This window comes from Microtus oregoni, unplaced genomic scaffold, assembly GCF_018167655.1.
Source record: "Microtus oregoni isolate MIOR12 unplaced genomic scaffold, Mior012 000050F_000, whole genome shotgun sequence".
NCBI lineage: Eukaryota > Metazoa > Chordata > Mammalia > Rodentia > Cricetidae > Microtus > Microtus oregoni.
The window spans coordinates 3,144,501-3,163,678 of record NW_024543224.1 but is presented as its reverse complement, the minus strand read 5'-3'; the positions used below and the strand labels follow the sequence as shown (position 1 = coordinate 3,163,678).

At 36.9% G+C, this 19,178-nt stretch overlaps 1 protein-coding gene across 3 annotated transcripts in view; it reads right to left on the bottom strand.

Annotated features, from left to right (window-relative positions):
* The window catches only part of Diaph2 (diaphanous related formin 2), a 745,764-nt gene that overhangs the window by 204,351 nt on the left and 522,235 nt on the right, over positions 1-19,178 (bottom strand). For all 3 annotated transcript variants that reach the window (XM_041636640.1, XM_041636641.1, XM_041636642.1), the window contains one exon: positions 15,034-15,198. In XM_041636640.1, coding sequence (XP_041492574.1) covers positions 15,034-15,198 — 165 coding nt within the window. The remainder of the gene's footprint in view (positions 1-15,033; positions 15,199-19,178) is intronic.

The following is a 19,178-nucleotide window of genomic DNA, read 5'->3' as shown; positions in this document are numbered from 1 at the left end:
TCAATAATTACGTGTGGGTTGTGAGGACAGCTATATGAACATACAAAACATGGAACAATTAATTCTCCCTAGAATTGCAAAGATAGTAAGCAAGACATAGCAGAGGAAATAGCCAGTGAATAGAATCTGGAAGGACAATGATTTTTCCAGGAGGAAGACAGATTGTGAGTATGCTAATGTGCTGCTGAACTTTCGTCAACTTGATACAAATGAAAGTCAGCTGGTGTCTTAGGGTTTTATTGCTGTGAACACACCAAGGCCATGGAAACTCATATAAAGAAAAACATTTAATAGGGGCTGGCTAACAGTTCAGAGATTTAGTCCATTACCTTCATGTTGGGAAAGCATGGCAGCAGGCAGTCAGATATGGCGCTGGAAAGGGAACAGTTCCACATCTGGATCCACAGACAGCAGGAAGAGAGAGTGACACACTGGCCCAGCTTGAGTTTCTGAGATCTCGAAGCCCATCTCCTAGGGACACATCCAGTCTGACAAAAACCACAGTCACTCCAACAAGGACACACCTCCTAGTAGTGCCACTCCCTATGTGCTAAGGGGGTCATTTTTATTCAAACCAACACACCTGGGAAAGAGGAAATAATTGAGAAAACAAACTTCCTCCGTCAATTTGGCCTGAGTGCATGTTTGTGGAGCATTTTCTGAATTAATGATTGATGTGGGAGGGCCCAACCCAATGTGGGTACCATTTCTGGTCAGGTGGTCCTGGGTTGAATGAGAATACTAGCCAAGCAAGCTATAGAATGCAAAGCAAAAAGGAGCATTCCTCCATGATCTGTATTTCAGTTCTGGCCTCCAGGTTTCTGTTTCTGAGTTCCTGCTTTGGTTTCCCTTGATGAGGGACTATAGCCTATAGCAAATAAACACTTTACTCCCCTAGTTGTCTGTGGTCATTCTGTATATCACAGCAATAGCAAACTAGGACAAGACACATTTATTTCATGCCCAGAACACTGGCTGGGAAACTTAAGATTTCCAAAGGCTTCCCAATGCTACTTTAGGCTTTATCTATGGACAGTCACTAAAAATTTTTGAAAAGACAAGTATCCTAACGATATCCACAGTTTGGGAAAGCTATCTTAATGCAGTAAGAAGTCAGTTTGGAGAGTGCTAACATTATAATCAGGACAAGTTAAAAATAGCAATAATTCATGAGAGAGATGATGAATACTGAAACTAAGGTATCTGAAATGAGGATAAAGATAGGATGGATTTGAGAAATATTTTAAGGCATAAACAATGTACATTAGAGACGGAATAGATGTCAACAGTGAGGAAACATAAGAGACTAGGTTGTGTCATTCACCAAAGAAAATACAGGGGTTAGTTAGGAAGGGCTGTAAAAAGTTACATTTGGAATATACCGAGTTTGTGGTAGTTATAGTGATACTAATTAGCTTAAGGTTATGAAGCAGAAGACAAATTTGAGTCTAGAATGATAAATTTGAGTCTAGAGTTGAAGATTAACATGGCAACACAGAAAAGTTCAGAAATCAGAGGAACATGTATTTTACAGAAACATTATGCAATATTTCAATCAAACTTATTATTATTTTATCCATAGTAAGGTTTCTGTTTAAGATTGAAAGGATACTGTAATTTCCCTTCTATGTGGTGATATTATTATTATATTATCAAATCTCATCTCTATCATGTCTTACATAATCACTTCTCTCCAAATCTAGAGAACCTATTTCTATTGAAAATCAAGACTTAGAAACATTGTCTGAAAACTGTTCTGGTGGCCATTATCTATGTATATTATGTTATAATGTAAAATAGGTGGCAAATGGAGTAAGAACCATTTATTGTGTACCTCTTATACTAAGGCACCAAGGACCTTTAGTCTCCATGGAAGAATATGTGGTATGAATACTATAGCCAGTATACAGTATATGAATACTGTAGTCTCACATGGTAAGCCTGAGGTCACCTCTATTGGCATCCTGCTTAACATGCAAGATGAATGTGGTTTCTACTTAAGGGGCACTATACAAAAAAGTAAATGTGGCATGGAACAAATGGGAACTCACCAGCTAAACTGACCCTCTCTCTGCCAAAATATTGGAAGTTTCCATCGCATTAAAGCCATCCCAATTCTTAAGACGGATTGCACTTGAAAGGTAACACTCAAGAGACTGTCTGATTTGTATGAATTCTGTCTGACAATTTCCCCCCATACCCTTACTTTGAGGCTTCCAACATTTTTTCCAGGACTAGGAAATGAAGCCAGACGTTCCTAGGCAAGCATCCTACCACTGAGTTCTTGCTCCAAGCCCTACACACTTTTAAAGGAAATTAGAGGAGTAGATGGTATTTGTAGCTTTGTGTTTCATGCAGCCTTTGTCTCAGCTACACAGCCCCACCACTGTAGTGGAGAAGTGGAAATGGTCAAAAACACAGGGGAGGCTACATTTGCTATAAGGACATTCATTTGCCTGTTCTCTGATCTATATTAAAATGGGGGCCAATCCTGAAGGATGCCAAATTGAAAGCTGAAGATCAGAAAGCTACATTACCAGATCACAATAGATTAATCATTTTTGGAAAGGAAGGAGAATTCTAGTACCAGAAATATTAGACAGTCACATAAACCATGTTCTCTCAGAGATACAAGAGGCTGCCTCACGTATTTCTTCCATCATTGGCGGTACTGCCAGAAGTTCTTGACAGAATTGTTCTACTGGCTTAAAACACTATCCTGAATTTAAAGGGCATATATGTAATACAGTGAGTGACACATTACTACTGAATTAGTTTACCTGTCAACTTACTGACACTTGGAAGTGAACAAAGACCGGGGGAAGGAATTCAAGATGAACTCAATGTCTTTATAGGTTACTTATAATTTTTCATTCTTTTGGCACTACAATATGCTTTGATGCCAGTACAAGCTTTGCTATACATCGCACCTTTTGTCAGAGCTTCTTGTCTAGACATTCATTGAGAGATGTTAATGGCTGGTCTCCTAAGTTTAGGAGACCCTGATGTACACAGATGCTGAGAATGAGATGACATTTTTAAATTACTACTTGTACTACTGAATTACTATTTCTTGCTTTGTTTTCTTTTCTTTATTTTATTAATTTATTTATTTATTAAAGATTTCTGCCTCCTCCCTGCCACTGCCTCCCATTTCCCTCCCCCTCCCCCAATCAAGTCCCTCTCCCTCATCAGCTCAAAGAGCAATCAGGGTTCCCTGACCTGTGGTAAGCCCAGGACCGCCCACCTCCATCCAGGTCTAGTAAGGTGAGCATCCAAACTGCCTAGGCTCCCACAAAGCCAGTAAGTGCAGTAGGATCAGAAACCCATTGCCATTGTTCTTGAGTTCTCAGTAGTCCTCATTGTCCACTATGTTCAGAGAGTCCGGTTTTATCCCAGGCTTTTTCAGACCCAGGCCAGCTGGCCTTGGTGAGTTCCCAATAGAACATTCCCATTGTGTGGGTGCACCCCTCGCGGTTTTGAGTTCTTTGCTCGTGCTCTCTCTCCTTCTGCTCCTGATTTGGACCTTGAGATTTCTGTCCGGTGCTCCAATGTGGGACTCTGTCTCAGTCTCCTTTCCTTGCCTGATGAAGACTGGTGGGAATGCAAACTTGTGCAACCACTTTGGAAAGCAGTGTGGCGATTTTTCAGGAAATTCGGGATCAATCTACCCCTGGACCCAGGAATACCACTCTTGGGAATATACCCAAGACAGGCCCTATCATACAACAAAGGTGTATGCTCAACTATGTTCATAGCAGCATTGTTTGTAATAGCCAGAACCTGGAAACAACCTAGATGCCCTTCAATGGAAGAATGGATGAAGAAAGTATGGAATATATACATATTAGAGTACTACTCAGCAGTAAAAAAAACAATGACTTCTTGAATTTTGCATGCAACTGGACGGAAATAGAAACACTATCCTGAGTGAGGTAAGCCAGACCCAAAAAGAGGAACATGGGATGTACTCACTCATAATTGGCTTCTAACCATAAATAAAGGACATTGAGCCTATAATTTGTGATCCTAGAGAAGCTAAATAAGAGGGTGAACCCAAAGGAAAACATATCGTCATCCTCTTGCTTTTGTTTTCTATTTAAAAAAGAAAAGGTTTAAATGTGTAGTTGATGAAAGCAATATATTTAGAAATGGCATTAGGAAAAATACAGGTATCTTTTCATGGTTTTCTTCCTTTGTTACACTTAGCTTTTGTTTAAAGGAGGCACTGTACCATGTTAGCAGGTAAAGTTCCAATTTGCATATCCTCGAGATGACAGAACCATTGGGAAGACACTTCTCACTGGATAGAATTCATCTGAACTTCTATGTCATATATTACATACATCCAATGATACAGGGTGTTTAGGAAAGCTATCTAAATGAAGTCTCCTAAACAGGGAATATTTAGTGAGGTTTACAGTTAAGGGAAATTTTATAACATGGAAATTAAAATATTTTAAAACTTTGTAACTAACTGATACAGATATTTTTCAGCTGTTATTAGCTGGCCATTCTGTTTGGCACGGCTTTTCTTTCCCCAGTCCTTATGTTTTAACATGCAGTATAATTTCCCTGATTATGTTTATTGTCTCACTTTACAAGTCACACTCCATGAGAGCAGAGACCTTTGTGTATTTTAATATACCAAAGAAAATTAAAGTCACAGTATTCGGGCCCAGATAAGTGTCTTTACAAGTAAGTACATAATAAATAATAATCGACTGAATGATAAAAGTGAGCAAGCAAGTAAGAAAAGCAAAATTATCTTCTGCTGAAGACCAACAGGGAGGGATAACAGAAAGATGCTTTCTATTTGCAGTTCCCAAGATGTATTCTGTAACTACTTACACAAGTACTAGAATGCTCTTTCACAATAAAAGTGATTGGTTTGCCAGTAATAGATCAATACCATCACCTGTTGGCTATGACCCAATCTTGGCTAACGGAATCTGAAGGAAAACTCTTCATAGATTCTTCCAGAAGAATTTTTCTCCCAAATTAGAAAGAAATCTTCATAGTATGTAACATCACTTTATAAAATATTAGTGTATGTCCCTGTGATGCCTGGAATAAGTTGATGACCATCTTGAAAGTGCCAGTCAAATTTCCCACAGGGACAAAACAGACAGTTTTTGCAAAATCTTGATTTATAGATATCAACAAGGTACTGAATCAACTGCCTTTCTTCCACAGTTCTTGTAGTTTAAGAGAGAAAAACTATATTCTTCAGCCAATTTTTATCATATTTTCTCTCATTTGACTGCCTAAAGCATCCTGAAACACCATGAAAAATAGCAAACACCAAAACATAATAGCGTGTTCAAAAAACAAAAAAAAATCCCCAATTATTTTCAAACATAAAAATTCTTGAGCATAATATGTATATCCATAAAGTTACAGTAATAATTATAAATAAATTTCACCTATTTATTACAGCTGTTACCAAAAGGGCTACTTAAAAATTATTTTGTTCAGTGTTCAAATGGTATACAATTTTGAAAGTATTCTATTCTTAAATTTTAAGTATAATATCAAGAAAACATTTAAATGAGGAGGAAATAGTAAAGAAATTTTATCTTAAAGTTTTATTTATAAGTTAATTTTAAGTTTTGTATTTTAGACTAAGCAGCAAGTATCTGGAAGTATTTTCTGGTATATGTCATCTAATAACTGAAGATGGTTTATGACACTAAAATTAATTAGCATTCCAATTAAAGGTTAAAGATTGCGAGGGACATTTATTTGTATGTTCTATCTAAAATAGCATCTTGTTCACCAATACAATTATGTTTATAATGATATCCATATTTAAGATAATATTGTAGTTTTTATACATCTCTAATTTATATTAAGAGTAGGCAATAGAGGGGAAACAAACATACCATTTCAAATTCCACCTACCCTAGTTTCAGTAAGTTTGAGTCATTGTGTACTACTTGTGGAATTTGAAAACTAAAATATAATAATGCCATCAAATTGAATTCTCAATCAGATATAACAAGGATTAAGAAGGTTCCTCAAAGAACAGACTGAGCAGCTTCCATTTCAAATGCAAATATTTAAAAGGCTGGCTGGCCCATTTCCAGATTTTGAGGAATGCTGTTCATTCTTTGACTTTCCCCTTACTGACTCATAAAGAATACCAGGCAAGCCTGAATGCCACAAAAGAGTTCTTATGGAAAGCAAATCAAAGGAGATACATCAATACAAATAATAGCTGTTTCATCACTAAAATTATAATATGGTTCAAGCATTTTAAACAACAATAACAAAAAACCATTTAAGAGACTTTATTTCAGACTATTGAAATTTTGATCATGAAGAAAATGTGAAGAAAACGAAGGAAAAATACATGTTCACATAGATATATTCAGGATATGTGTTCTCATTTTAAATCACATTAGTTTTGTTAGGGATGTTTTTTGGTAATTACCAATTGTTTATATTATAAACAGTTTTCATTTATAAACAGACAGACACTGTTGTTAGGTAAGTAATAGTTTTAAATCAAAAGGCACAGCAGGTACTGTGCTAGGAAATGCTAGGAATGGGCCTGGGTATCCAGCCACCATTACTGATTTAAGAATCCTTGTCTTGAGGAAATATGAGGGGTGTATTGTGTTTAAAACAAAAGGAAGATTCCACTGGTCCCTTTATAGGTGGCGTACAACCACAGTGATTGTCAGCAAGCTGCCAAGACCAGGTGCTGGTAAAAAGACACCATCAACTGAGGCAATTAACATTTTTTATCACAACTAAAGGCATCCGAGTGGACGGCAATATCCACTAAATTCCAGTGGACGGCAATATCCACTAAATCCCAGTGGACGGCAATATCCACTAAGTCCCAGTGGACGGCAATATCCACTAAAGCCCAGTGGACGGCAATATCCACTAAAGCCCAGTGGACGGCAATATCCACTAAAGCCCAGTGGACGGCAATATCCACTAAAGCCCAGTGGACGGCAATATCCACTAAAGCCCAGTGGACGGCAATATCCACTAAATCCCAGTGGACGGCAATATCCACTAAAGCCCAGTGGACGGCAATATCCACTAAATCCCAGTGGACGGCAATATCCACTAAAGCCCAGTGGACGGCAATATCCACTAAAGCCCAGTGGACGGCAATATCCACTAAAGCCCAGTGGACGGCAATATCCACTAAATCCCAGTGGACGGCAATATCCACTAAAGCCCAGTGGACGGCAATATCCACTAAAGCCCAGTGGACGGCAATATCCACTAAAGCCCAGTGGACGGCAATATCCACTAAAGCCCAGTGGACGGCAATATCCACTAAAGCCCAGTGGACGGCAATATCCACTAAAGCCCAGTGGACGGCAATATCCACTAAAGCCCAGTGGACGGCAATATCCACTAAATCCCAGTGGACGGCAATATCCACTAAATCCCAGTGGACGGCAATATCCACTAAAGCCCAGTGGACGGCAATATCCACTAAATCCCAGTGGACGGCAATATCCACTAAAGCCCAGTGGACGGCAATATCCACTAAAGCCCAGTGGACGGCAATATCCACTAAAGCCCAGTGGACGGCAATATCCACTAAAGCCCAGTGGACGGCAATATCCACTAAATCCCAGTGGACGGCAATATCCACTAAAGCCCAGTGGACGGCAATATCCACTAAAGCCCAGTGGACGGCAATATCCACTAAAGCCCAGTGGACGGCAATATCCACTAAATCCCAGTGGACGGCAATATCCACTAAAGCCCAGTGGACGGCAATATCCACTAAAGCCCAGTGGACGGCAATATCCACTAAATCCCAGTGGACGGCAATATCCACTAAATCCCAGTGGACGGCAATATCCACTAAATCCCAGTGGACGGCAATATCCACTAAAGCCCAGTGGACGGCAATATCCACTAAATCCCAGTGGACGGCAATATCCACTAAAGCCCAGTGGACGGCAATATCCACTAAAGCCCAGTGGACGGCAATATCCACTAAAGCCCAGTGGACGGCAATATCCACTAAATTCCAGTGGACGGCAATATCCACTAAATTCTGACAGCTATTTCCTCTCAAGCACAGTCAACTGTCACAAGTTAAACATGTTTAGAATTTAAACTTTCATAATACATTCCGTCTATTTGAAGACAAACTCACATTTTAGATACATATATGCATGCCTGGAAAGATATATATTCCAAGGTATTAATAGCGATTAGATTTTGAAATGAATAACCAATTTTTTGTAACTTTGTCTATATGTTATGATTTTCTTTCAATTTGCATGCATGGCTGATAATAAAAATAATAAAAAACTATCTGAACCAGGATATTTTGAACAATATAGACAATATTATTAAACAAAAAAAAAAAGGTTTCCAAAGTGCTTTAATTTATCTAGTACAGATTTTGCTTGTAAATTTGGATTTTCGAAGTGATACTAAAAAAACCAAAAGTCCTTAGCAGATAACCCTGAAGCAGACTTTTTCTTTTTTCACTCATGCATATTATTGGTATCATTCACATATGGGCTTTACCTACCAGATGCCATTAGTATCCACTCCTTAGTTGTGAGAACCAAAAAAGTCTCCAGATCTTGCCAAATGTCCCTTGGAAGACAAATTCACCCGTGGTTGAGATGCACTGGCCTAAACTAATAGCGTACAAATCAGTCTCTCAGGGTTGCTTTTGCTAGATAATCTGCCTCAATTGCCCTATTGTTCAGTACAGCTGTCAGTCCATAAGAATTAAATGAAGCTTGGTTACTGCTCATCTAAGCATATGGTGGATAACCTCTAGATCGTAATAATTAGCTTATAACTACGTCTCCAGGAATAAAATTGTTGTTTTTCCACTTTGAACTCAGCATGGAGCTCTAGGAAACAATACACATTTACCACTAAACTTAAAACATCAAAAGAAGCTTGAGGAGAATAAAAGAGAGAGAACATCTTTGGTCATAAAGGAACAAAATCTGAATGCATCCACTTTGCACATGCCTCCCTTTCAGAGTCTTCTTTAAATCCCACCAAATGAAAGCATGCCCCCTGTGTCCTTACATGCTTTCCATATGCACAAATCCTCACTCACAATTTGTTCCCACTGGAGTGGAATTCTGGAGGGCAAACGTTTTCAACTTCTTTTCTTTGGCAACTTAGGTTCACTTATTGTTTTCTTAATTCATTAAATCATCCAGACTTATCCTTAGCTCTTAGCACTGTATTTAATCTATACAAGAAAAATTACAGCACTATACACTGGGATTGGGCAGATGAATGACTGTTGGGGAGGCCTGCTTGGAGGAAGTGATTTGAACCAATTGATCAGCAACTGGAGGAGGTAGGAGGCAGGGGAAAAGGAAAAGAGGAAGATAAAAATTGCTCAGTGGGCACAGTTCTAAGCAGTACTGCTTTGAACTGGCTTATACAGTGTCTAGGGAGGCTTTTCTGATTAAAGATTGATTAGTGAATAAACAAACAAAGATGAAGCAGAATGAAAAAAAACTAAGAAAGCTGAGAGGTAGCATGGTTGCATTAAGTTCAAGGATTTTCCAGTTCCGGTTACAGGAAGCATACTTTGATATCTCCAAGTGACCTTAAGGTACTTTTGGCCAGTCTCAGGAATCCTCACAAGGTCAACTTATATCTGGTATGGCATATCTTATAATTATGTTACTTCTTAGGCATAACTCAAAAATAACTTATTTATACTTGGAACATGGCTATGAAAAATTCTATATGACATATTGACAGAACAAAAGATACTGCATTTTGTATAGTGTTTCTAATTCTTAGTAGACTTTAACATGAAAAGAGATCATTAAAATGATTTGTCTAATATGTTCAGAGTTAACTAGATTTTTTAAAGGGCAAAATTTAGCTTTTCATATGCAATTCTGATCATTTTTAGAAACATTTATGATACTTTAAGTCTTATAATGTTAACGAAAAGTCTATACACATATTTTGAAACCCTTCACACTAGTAAATTTCTTTACAATGTTGCAGAATTTGGGGTTTCTTTACACTATATAAACCATTATTATATATTCCTTTAGTTCTTTATAACATAATGGTTAGTTTTTCTATATAAGGAACAATCATATCAGAAAAAATAGGACATCCATTTGTAACCCAAAGTAAACAGTCAAATAGAATACAACAGCTGAGAGCTGACATCTTTTTGTAAAGGAGAAGTCAATGATAGCCATATATAATACACTCAAGTCTTTCGACAGCTCTGGAATGAGGAATTCTGGTCAAATATTCTACTTAATAGAATTGCCATATATTTTACATGGTTTTCCTGTTTTCAAAGAGTTGCAATAGATCAAAATATACCGAGGGCTATGTAGCTAGGGTGGTCCCAGCTGAGCTCAAAGGGAATTATCTGGGTGTATGTGATTAACTAGAAGGAGTGGGTAGGCCCTTAGGGCTCTATTTGCATGACAGGATTTATGCTGGCATTTTATTTATTCTTGGCTTCTAGGAAAGGGAAGATATAAGCTGTGATGACTGAACAAAAGAGGAAGGAGGGCAGTGAGGGGTTTATGGTATTAGTCTTTCAGGAAGCTAGGACTTAAAACATTTTTTAGAGCTTCTAAGGAGAAGGAGGTCAGGAGAGAAGGGAAAGAAAGAGTTTTTATGAAGTGTCCTATGAATCATGACTTCTTAAGCACTCAAGAACTTGTGGCAAAAATTGGCACAGCAGGACACTGTACTTTGGGCCTGTCGTCCATATTTCCGTGGAAGGTGACTCAAAACAGCTTTATGGAAAAAAAAGATCTTGTCCAGTTGAGAACTAGAGCAATATATGGCAAATTGTCTTGTCCAATTCCTAGCTGACTTGTGAGCAAATGTCAAAGGGTAACCACAGATAACATGTTATCAGCATGCATGCAAGTATGTGGTAACTCCAGATGTGCCCGTGGGAATACAAACTGTAGGAGTTTGAGTTCAGTTTGACGAGCGGTGGGGAGAAGAGATTATTAGGAATGTTTGGATTATTGTTACTAAGGCAACCTGCCTCTTAAGTGACAAGACTTGGAGACCTTTAGCTTACAAAGAAAACTAAATTATTCAAGACACACACCAAAGATCTTACAGTTTCTCAAGGTCATCTTCACAATATCAATTAGCAGTTTATTGGCAAAGCAAAGAGAAATAAACTTATGAGGCATCTACTAGAGACTTGGGAGTGATAAGATTTTATACAACAGTTTTATTACTGATTAAGACTTTACTTGGTTAAACAAAGTGCTTCATTTTTAAGTCCATTATTTTTTGCCTTTTCTTTTTGAAGGGGTACAGCACTAATCATTCATTTAAATTTGAAGAGCTTAGGAGATGAAGGTTTTAAAATGTGTCAAATAACTTAGTCCTCTTAGATCAGGAATTATATACACAATCTTTTTTTTTTGTAAAAACTCACCCTTGCCTCTTTAAATTCAAACTGCCCTTAATGAAGAATGAAAATTTTCTGTATATTACCAATTTAGTCCTGAGTCTAACAAAATGAAGATGCTCATTTTTGTTTACCAGTTACAGTTTAGACTCAAGGAAGATCAAAGTACTCTCAAGGGGATGATGGCATAAGGCAAATGAGGACTTCTTAAAATTAAATGTTTCTATGACTTGAGAAATGCCTCAGTATTTAAGTGAACTTGCTGCTTTTCTAGAGAACCCAGACTGAATCTCCAGAACCTTCATGGTGGCTCACAACCCTCTATAACTCCAGTTCTAGGCTTCTGAAAGCACCAGGTATAAAAGCAATGTACAGACATACATTCAGGCAGAACACTCATGCACATAAAATATGAGGTTTTTTTTAAAAAAGTTAAAGAGTATATCTATGTATTAAAATTTGAAGTATATCCATAAGTGAACATGGTTACACAAATATCCCTAACAGAATATTTTTTCATGTTGAGTTTTCTCCAAGAATTAATGCAGTTTCCTATAACATTTCATATATTTTGAACAGCAGTTTTTCTGTTTTTTTTTTGTGTGTGTGTGTGTGTGTGTGTGTTTGTACTGCTTTACAAAATTAAAGGAGAAGCCTGGCACTGTGGTCTATGCATGTAAACATAGCACTAAAAGGATGGAGGCAGGAGGACCAACTAATATAAGGCTATCCTGAGTACATGAAAACATGTCTCAAAACAAAAGTTAAGAGTTTAAAGAAATCATTTTTTAACACAGAATATTATTTCTTAAAATGACATACTAATGCCTGGGTTGTTATAATTCCCTATAGGACCAAGTAAATATTTTAACAATTACATGTTAGCGTGTCAGACTTTCTTTACTACTGAATCTGGATTACCAAAGTTTCTCTCTGTTCTGCCAAACTCTAGCATCTCTTAGGAACACATTGTTGTCTTTTTCTGATTCTACCTTCAAGATTTGACTTTTCCTAATGTAGAAAGAATCACAGAGATGGTTGTGGGTCAAAACTAAAATAGTGTCTATAAGGTAAGACAAATAATTGACTGAGTCAAAAAAACATTTCAGAAGTACAAGATGCCATTTATTTTCCTAACACTTCACCATTTTAATGCTTATGTAAAAGCTATTCCCAAGTTTATTTATCAAATAAACTATTGCACATATTTATTTTGTTGAGGGAAATATCTGTTGGAATAGTTAATAGTTATGAAAACATCTTTTTAAGTTCTGTCAATACATTTAACAACTTTACGAAGTTTTATTCCTATATTTCTAGTATATGAGGTATAGAATGAAGACACACACAACAAATATTTATTGAGTGCCTGGGTAACATATTGTTTATTAAAAAACACACTCAGAAACAGCAGGAATCTGACAGATTTAAAAGAGAAAAGAAGTATTTTCTATAATTTATTTGGAGCTATGAATGTTATTGAAGTAAAATACTTGCCTCAAACACTTTTCCAACAGCTGAAATTAATTTTTATATTGTATGGTGGTGAAACATATAAGGCTCACTGGTTCTGAATATTCTATTCAAAATATCTCAAAAGAAAAGAGTATTTGTGCAGTCAACTATTTGAACTAGTAGAGTGATTGAAGCAAAAAGGAGAATAGGCAAAAAGATGTTTATTTAGACAGTACATAAATATGGAATTGAGTTTCTTCCATAAAATATTCAACTTGAATTTAGGGGTTATTAAGTAATGTTGCCTCTATGCCATTTTAAAAACTGATGAAATCTCAGGTAAAAGAACTAATAAGGCAATCTACATTATTAATATGGAGCTGTATCTAATTATATATATATCTATATATATCATAAACATATAAATCTATGTCTTGAATAGCTTCAATATACTCACTAGCTGAGTGATAGATAATATACATGATATTAATAATGAATAGATCAGTATCCCCTAGATATTTCCTAATTTCTTTTTCCATCATTGGAAGGTGATAATTTTGAAAAAGGACTTAATCTATAATGTCAGCTTTTTTTCTTTATTTCTGTATTCTCTCTCTCAGAAGATGGCTGAGGAAGCTTTTTTTGGCATGTGCATTTTGTTTATGCTACACATGCCAAATAGATGTCCCAAGATGAAACTCTGAGCTCATTTGGAAGTCATTTTTGGTAGCACATGAATCAGAACTCTTATTTTCTTCTCAGCACTACTGGTATTTTATTGCTTCCATCTATAGTCCAATATGCTTTTAGTGCTAAGAACCCTGAGGCCAAACACACAAAGCACTAAGAAAATGGGAACTTCTAGCGATTCCAATTTTTGTCTCTCTTTCGGGGTTCTTCTCTCCCCTGAGAGAGTGAAATCACTTTAAGCTCACCATGAAACAGGAACATGGTGAGCATCAGTGATTGACTGAAGCTGGAGATGTTGATTTAGGAGTCTTTGACTTATAGGTCAGGTGTAAAACCCTTAAACATGTTTATCAAAGTCTGCTTGTCAAACTCCTATGGATTTTTTTCCAGATTCTGTCCAAATGTCAAGGTCCTTATGAAGACTTCTCTGGTCACCACAGGCAGAATTAATCTCTTCCTACCATGTATTATTACTATATGCTAGCATATTACTATATGTCAACACACAGTAAATTCTAATGAATGTACTGCCTCTACTCATAGAATATAGACAAACTGTTTCTTCCCTTTATGTCTGGCTCAGCACATCAAATCAAGCTGATTCTCAATAAGTAATTAAAAGTATGGTCAGAGAATAAATAATAATACCCTTCATTTGCACATCATAGGTTACAGGAAATCAATGCTCAGAGAGGTTACATGAACAACCCAATTCAAGACTGCCAATAAGTTGCACACCAAGTTTGTATGTCAGTAAAGTTAACCACAGTAAAAAAACAATAATAATGAAAGTAATCAATTACACCAATGTCTTATAATAAAAGATATTTACAACCTTTGAGTTGGTTACCTCTGGAATCTTTCATTTAATTATTGAGATCTCTAATTGACCTGAACTATGGAAAGAGAAACTACAGATAGGAGTGTTACTCATGTGTTTATGCATCCATATTATATTTATAATTTTCACAGTTTGAAAATTGTCTGACTACTTTTTATGAGCTCTCTTATTGATAACACATAGTAATTATGGGTGAGCTGAAAAATTAAATATGTATCTTCGTTAAGGTTCAAAGGCCAATCTCAGCTTTTATTTTCAGCAAGGACATAAAAAGCAATTAAGATATTTATCAAAGTTTGGTGTAGTTTGTACTACTACCAGGGTTGTTGGTTCAACTTTTCAGATATGCCCTGATTTTTATCTCAAGAAGTAGGAGGAAGTGGTTCCCCCAAGACTATTCTTATTTAAAATTGTCTAAGTCCTATTTAAATCAAACCACTTTATGGGGCAATATCACTGATTAAGAGTCCCACTTAACAAATAACTGTTTTGGTGACAGGAAGACATCTCAAATGACAAATAATATGGCTGTTGACCTTCTTGCTGGGGATAAAGGTCTATAACATGTAATCAGTACAGTCATTAGATGTATAAAGATGTCAATACAAGTTTTTAAAAACAAATCAACAGGACTTACCATGTTTTAAAATACATTACTCACCAAAAATAGGTTTCTGAAGTTGTTGAGATCACCAAAAAAGTCTTCTATAGTTACTGTGTTCGGATCAAAAATGAAGTATTCACCCAGGTTCTCATAAAGCTTCACCATATTGCTGTGCATGATGGACAATTTTTCATATTGCTCTCTGGCATTCTTTGTAAAGCTGTAACTTTGCATTAAGGAATGTGATCCTTATAATATTTCAGAGGCAGCCACTAGACGTCAAGACTTAATAAAACTATTGCTACTGTAAACACATACACACACACACACACACACACACACACACACACACACACATTTGTTTGCTAGAACTGCCATGATAAAGTACTACATATTGGGTGCTTTCAACAACACAATTTTTTTTCATATATCCAGAGGCTAGAACTCTGAGTGAAAGGTATTGGCATACTTAGTTTCTTACGCGGCCTCTCTCGTGGTGTCTTGCAGATTGCTGCCTTCTTGTGTAATTCCTTACTTGTTTGGTTGTGTGTGTTCAAATCCCCATTTCCTAAAAGGCCATCTTTCATGTAGTATTAACACATAACTTAACAATTTTTATCTTAATTACCTCTTTCTTCAAATATAGTTCATTCTGAGGAACTTCCAATTCTGAGGAACTTGGATGAAGTATGGTGGGTGTAAGGCACATCACACAAGTAAGTACAAGGGTTATCGCAGTTATATAGCTTACCAGGTTTGAAAATCTTTTAACTGGACAGAAACATTTCATGTATAACATGTAGGACAGCTTGTTAGAACATGTTTGCTAAATTAAACCACATAGATGCATATCTATCAGAAAACTACCTCCATTTTTGTATGTATGAATTTTTTATATGTGTGTATATAAATATATGTATATCCATGTAGAAATACATATAAAATATACATAGCCCATATGACGATGGAAGGAACAGAAAAAAGAAAGGTCCCTCTTACCATTCTTTTACCTTCTTCCTCTAAAGCACCTGAAAAAGAATTCTTTTAATTACCTGTTGAATAAGTTCTATGACCTTTAGTCCAGAGATGCCAACTCTATACCTATAGGAAAAGGATGCCATTGCCTCTAAAGAACATCATAGGGAAGTACAATAGTGTGTTTTGTTAAATTGTTCCCATTTTTTTCTTACACTTGGCTCTCCATGACTATGTATTCTTCATCAAAACTTTTGCTTAAAATATACACTCATCTCTCATTGGCATTTTCAATTCTGTCATCTCTCATGTCACAGAAAATGTAAATTGCCATGTGCAGTAGACACTGCTCATTTGTTTCCTGGCTGCCCAGGCCGCAAATAATCACATAGAAACTATATTAATTAAACACGGTTTGGCCAATGGCTTAGACTTCTTATTAGCTAACTCTTGCATCTTAAATCAACCCATTTCTATTAATCTGTGAATCACCACGGGGTTATGGTGTACTGGTAAGATTCTGACTGGCAGCTCACATATTTCTCTTTTGGCAGCTACATGGTATCTCCCTGACTCCGCCTACTTTCTTTCTATATATCTGTTATGATTGCACTCTGGCTTTACTCTACTGAGCCATTGGCCAAAAAAGCTTCTTTAATAACCAATGATAATAAAACATATTTATAGCATGCAGAGGAGAATCCCACATCAATGTGGTGGCTCATTTTTGTAATCATGCATTTAAGTTTAGCCTGTGCTACACAGCAAGACCTTGTCTAAAATTAAAACTATATGTAATATTCTACCTATCTATGTACCTATCTATCTATGTATCTTTGTATGTATCTATATATCTCTATTAATGTTCTAAAACTATTGAAAATAAATTGTAAAATGAACCTTTTATGACTAATAAATACAAAACCATGATTATGCTGACTAAAATTTCTAGTTCTGCACTAAGTATGATGAATATTTTTGAGACTTACACCTGGTTTTTCTTCTTTGGCTAGGTAATTGTTGAATGCTAATTCATAAGAGTGTAGAGAACAGTAAGGGAATAATTGTGAAGAAAAGAGGAAGCCAAATCAACATTTAAAATTGGAGTTAAGTTCATTAAAAATGACGGGTGATCATAGAAGTAAAGTTGTAACATGGGTCCAAATGTACTTTCAGTGGGCATACCACTTTGGTTTTTCTAATGGAAGCAATGCAGAAATCAGGCCATTTCTGTAAAATTATTCTACCGCTGACACTTACAGTATATACCATGATTTTGAAAATGAGATATCACTTATCTACGGTCTTTTTAATACTGCTTAACTATTAGCACTGACTCTCTGCTAAAAAGTATAATTAAATCATTCAGCCCTCAAGTCTATTGTGACATTAATAGACCTGAAAGAATGAATACTTTTATAACTGCCTTTTTTCATAATATGCACATGCTTCATATACATTTTGATTTTATTATTGAAAAGTACCTCCATATAATTTTTACTTTTAACACTATGTTTGGATATTAAACATCCTGTTTCAGTGGAGCAGAAATGAAACAGTAGTCTTTATTTCTAAGAACAGAATTTAAGTGATTGTTTTATTTCCTTACCGCCCCCCCCTCCTACACACACACAAAGAAAAAAAGAAAAAGGAAAAGAAAAATAAAGATTCATGCCAGAAACATACTGGGCAGAAACACATTGCAAAGGTCACTTAAGTGCAATCATTTGCAATGCAGATTATGAAAATGTATATTTCAGGATGTCCAACCTCTGTAAACCAGTGAAAAAGTCAAAGCTAACAAGAAAGGCAAATTCGGCTGAGGAGCTCCATCTGAACGGGTGAGTGTGTGCTATCCAGGGGCGGATTGTCTCTGAAGAGAGCACAAACCCCCCTCCCCCAGCTCCTTCTGCAGGGCTGTCCTTCTTACACACCACACGCCCCCCAAGCTTGCTTGATCTGCAAGGTCCTTTGTTTAGGAACAGGTTTCTGCTCCTACACAAAGGCTACCCACCCAGAGCGGTGAGTGCTTGCCTACTACTGGGCAGGCCTCAAGAACCCCCAAAGGGAGTGCAGGCACCTTCAGCTTGCGGGGCAGGGTCTCCTGTGTTCTACTCGACCCTGCCCTGTCCCACAAGTTTGCCCTTTGTCCGCGGATCATTGGATTACCAGGCATACATATTTCGGTGCTGAAGAGATTCATCTGGACAAGAACGGTTCCTGCTTCTTCACTGAGGAGATACACCCAGAGACTCAGTCACAGCAAAGTCTGGATTAAGACACCAGGCCTCCCCTGGCTCCATTTGAAGGAAGAGATGGGAAGGCTCCAATGAAAGAATTCCTCCAACAACCTGAAAGGCTACATGACATCACCAGAATACAGGGATCCAGAAATAAGAAGAATTGTACACCCTACTCTAGAAGAATTAGAAGAAATCGAATCAAAAGTGAATTATAGGAAACTCAAGAACAATCGCAGTGGGTTTTTGATCCTACTGCACGTACTGGCTTTGGGGGAGCCTAGGCAGTTTGGATGCTCACCTTACGAGACCTGGATAGAGGTGGGCAGTCCTTGGGCTTCCCACAGGTCAGGGAACCCTGATTGCTCTTCGAGCAGATGGGGGGGGGGACTTGATCGGGGGAGGGGGAGGGAAATGGGAAGCGGTTGTGGGGACGAGGCAGAAATCCTTAATAAATAAATAAATTCACATGACTAGTGAAAAAAAAATAATAGAGGACCTTAAACAGGAGGTGAAAAACTGCCATAAACAAATAGAGATTACAAACAAAAAGGTAGAGGAAATGAATAAATCGCTCAAAGATACCCAAGAAAACCAAGAGAAACAAGAAAAAGCAATCAAACAGGTAAGGGAAGCGGTTCAAGACTTGAAAAATGAAATGGAAGTAATGAAGAAAACACAAACCGAGGGAAGGATGGAGATGGAAAGTCTGGGTAAACGAACAGGAACTACAGAGACAAGTACTACCAACAGATTACAAGAGATAGAAGAAAGAATGTCAGACACTGAAGATACCATAGAGAAAATACACACACTGATCAAAGAAAACAGGAAAACCAACAAATTCTCATCACAAAACATTCAGGAAATTTGGGACACAATAAAAAGACCAAACCTAAGAATTATAGGGGTAGAAGAAGGAGAAGAAGTACAGCTCAACGGTCCATAAAATAAATTTAATAAAACTATAGAAGAAAACTTTCCCAA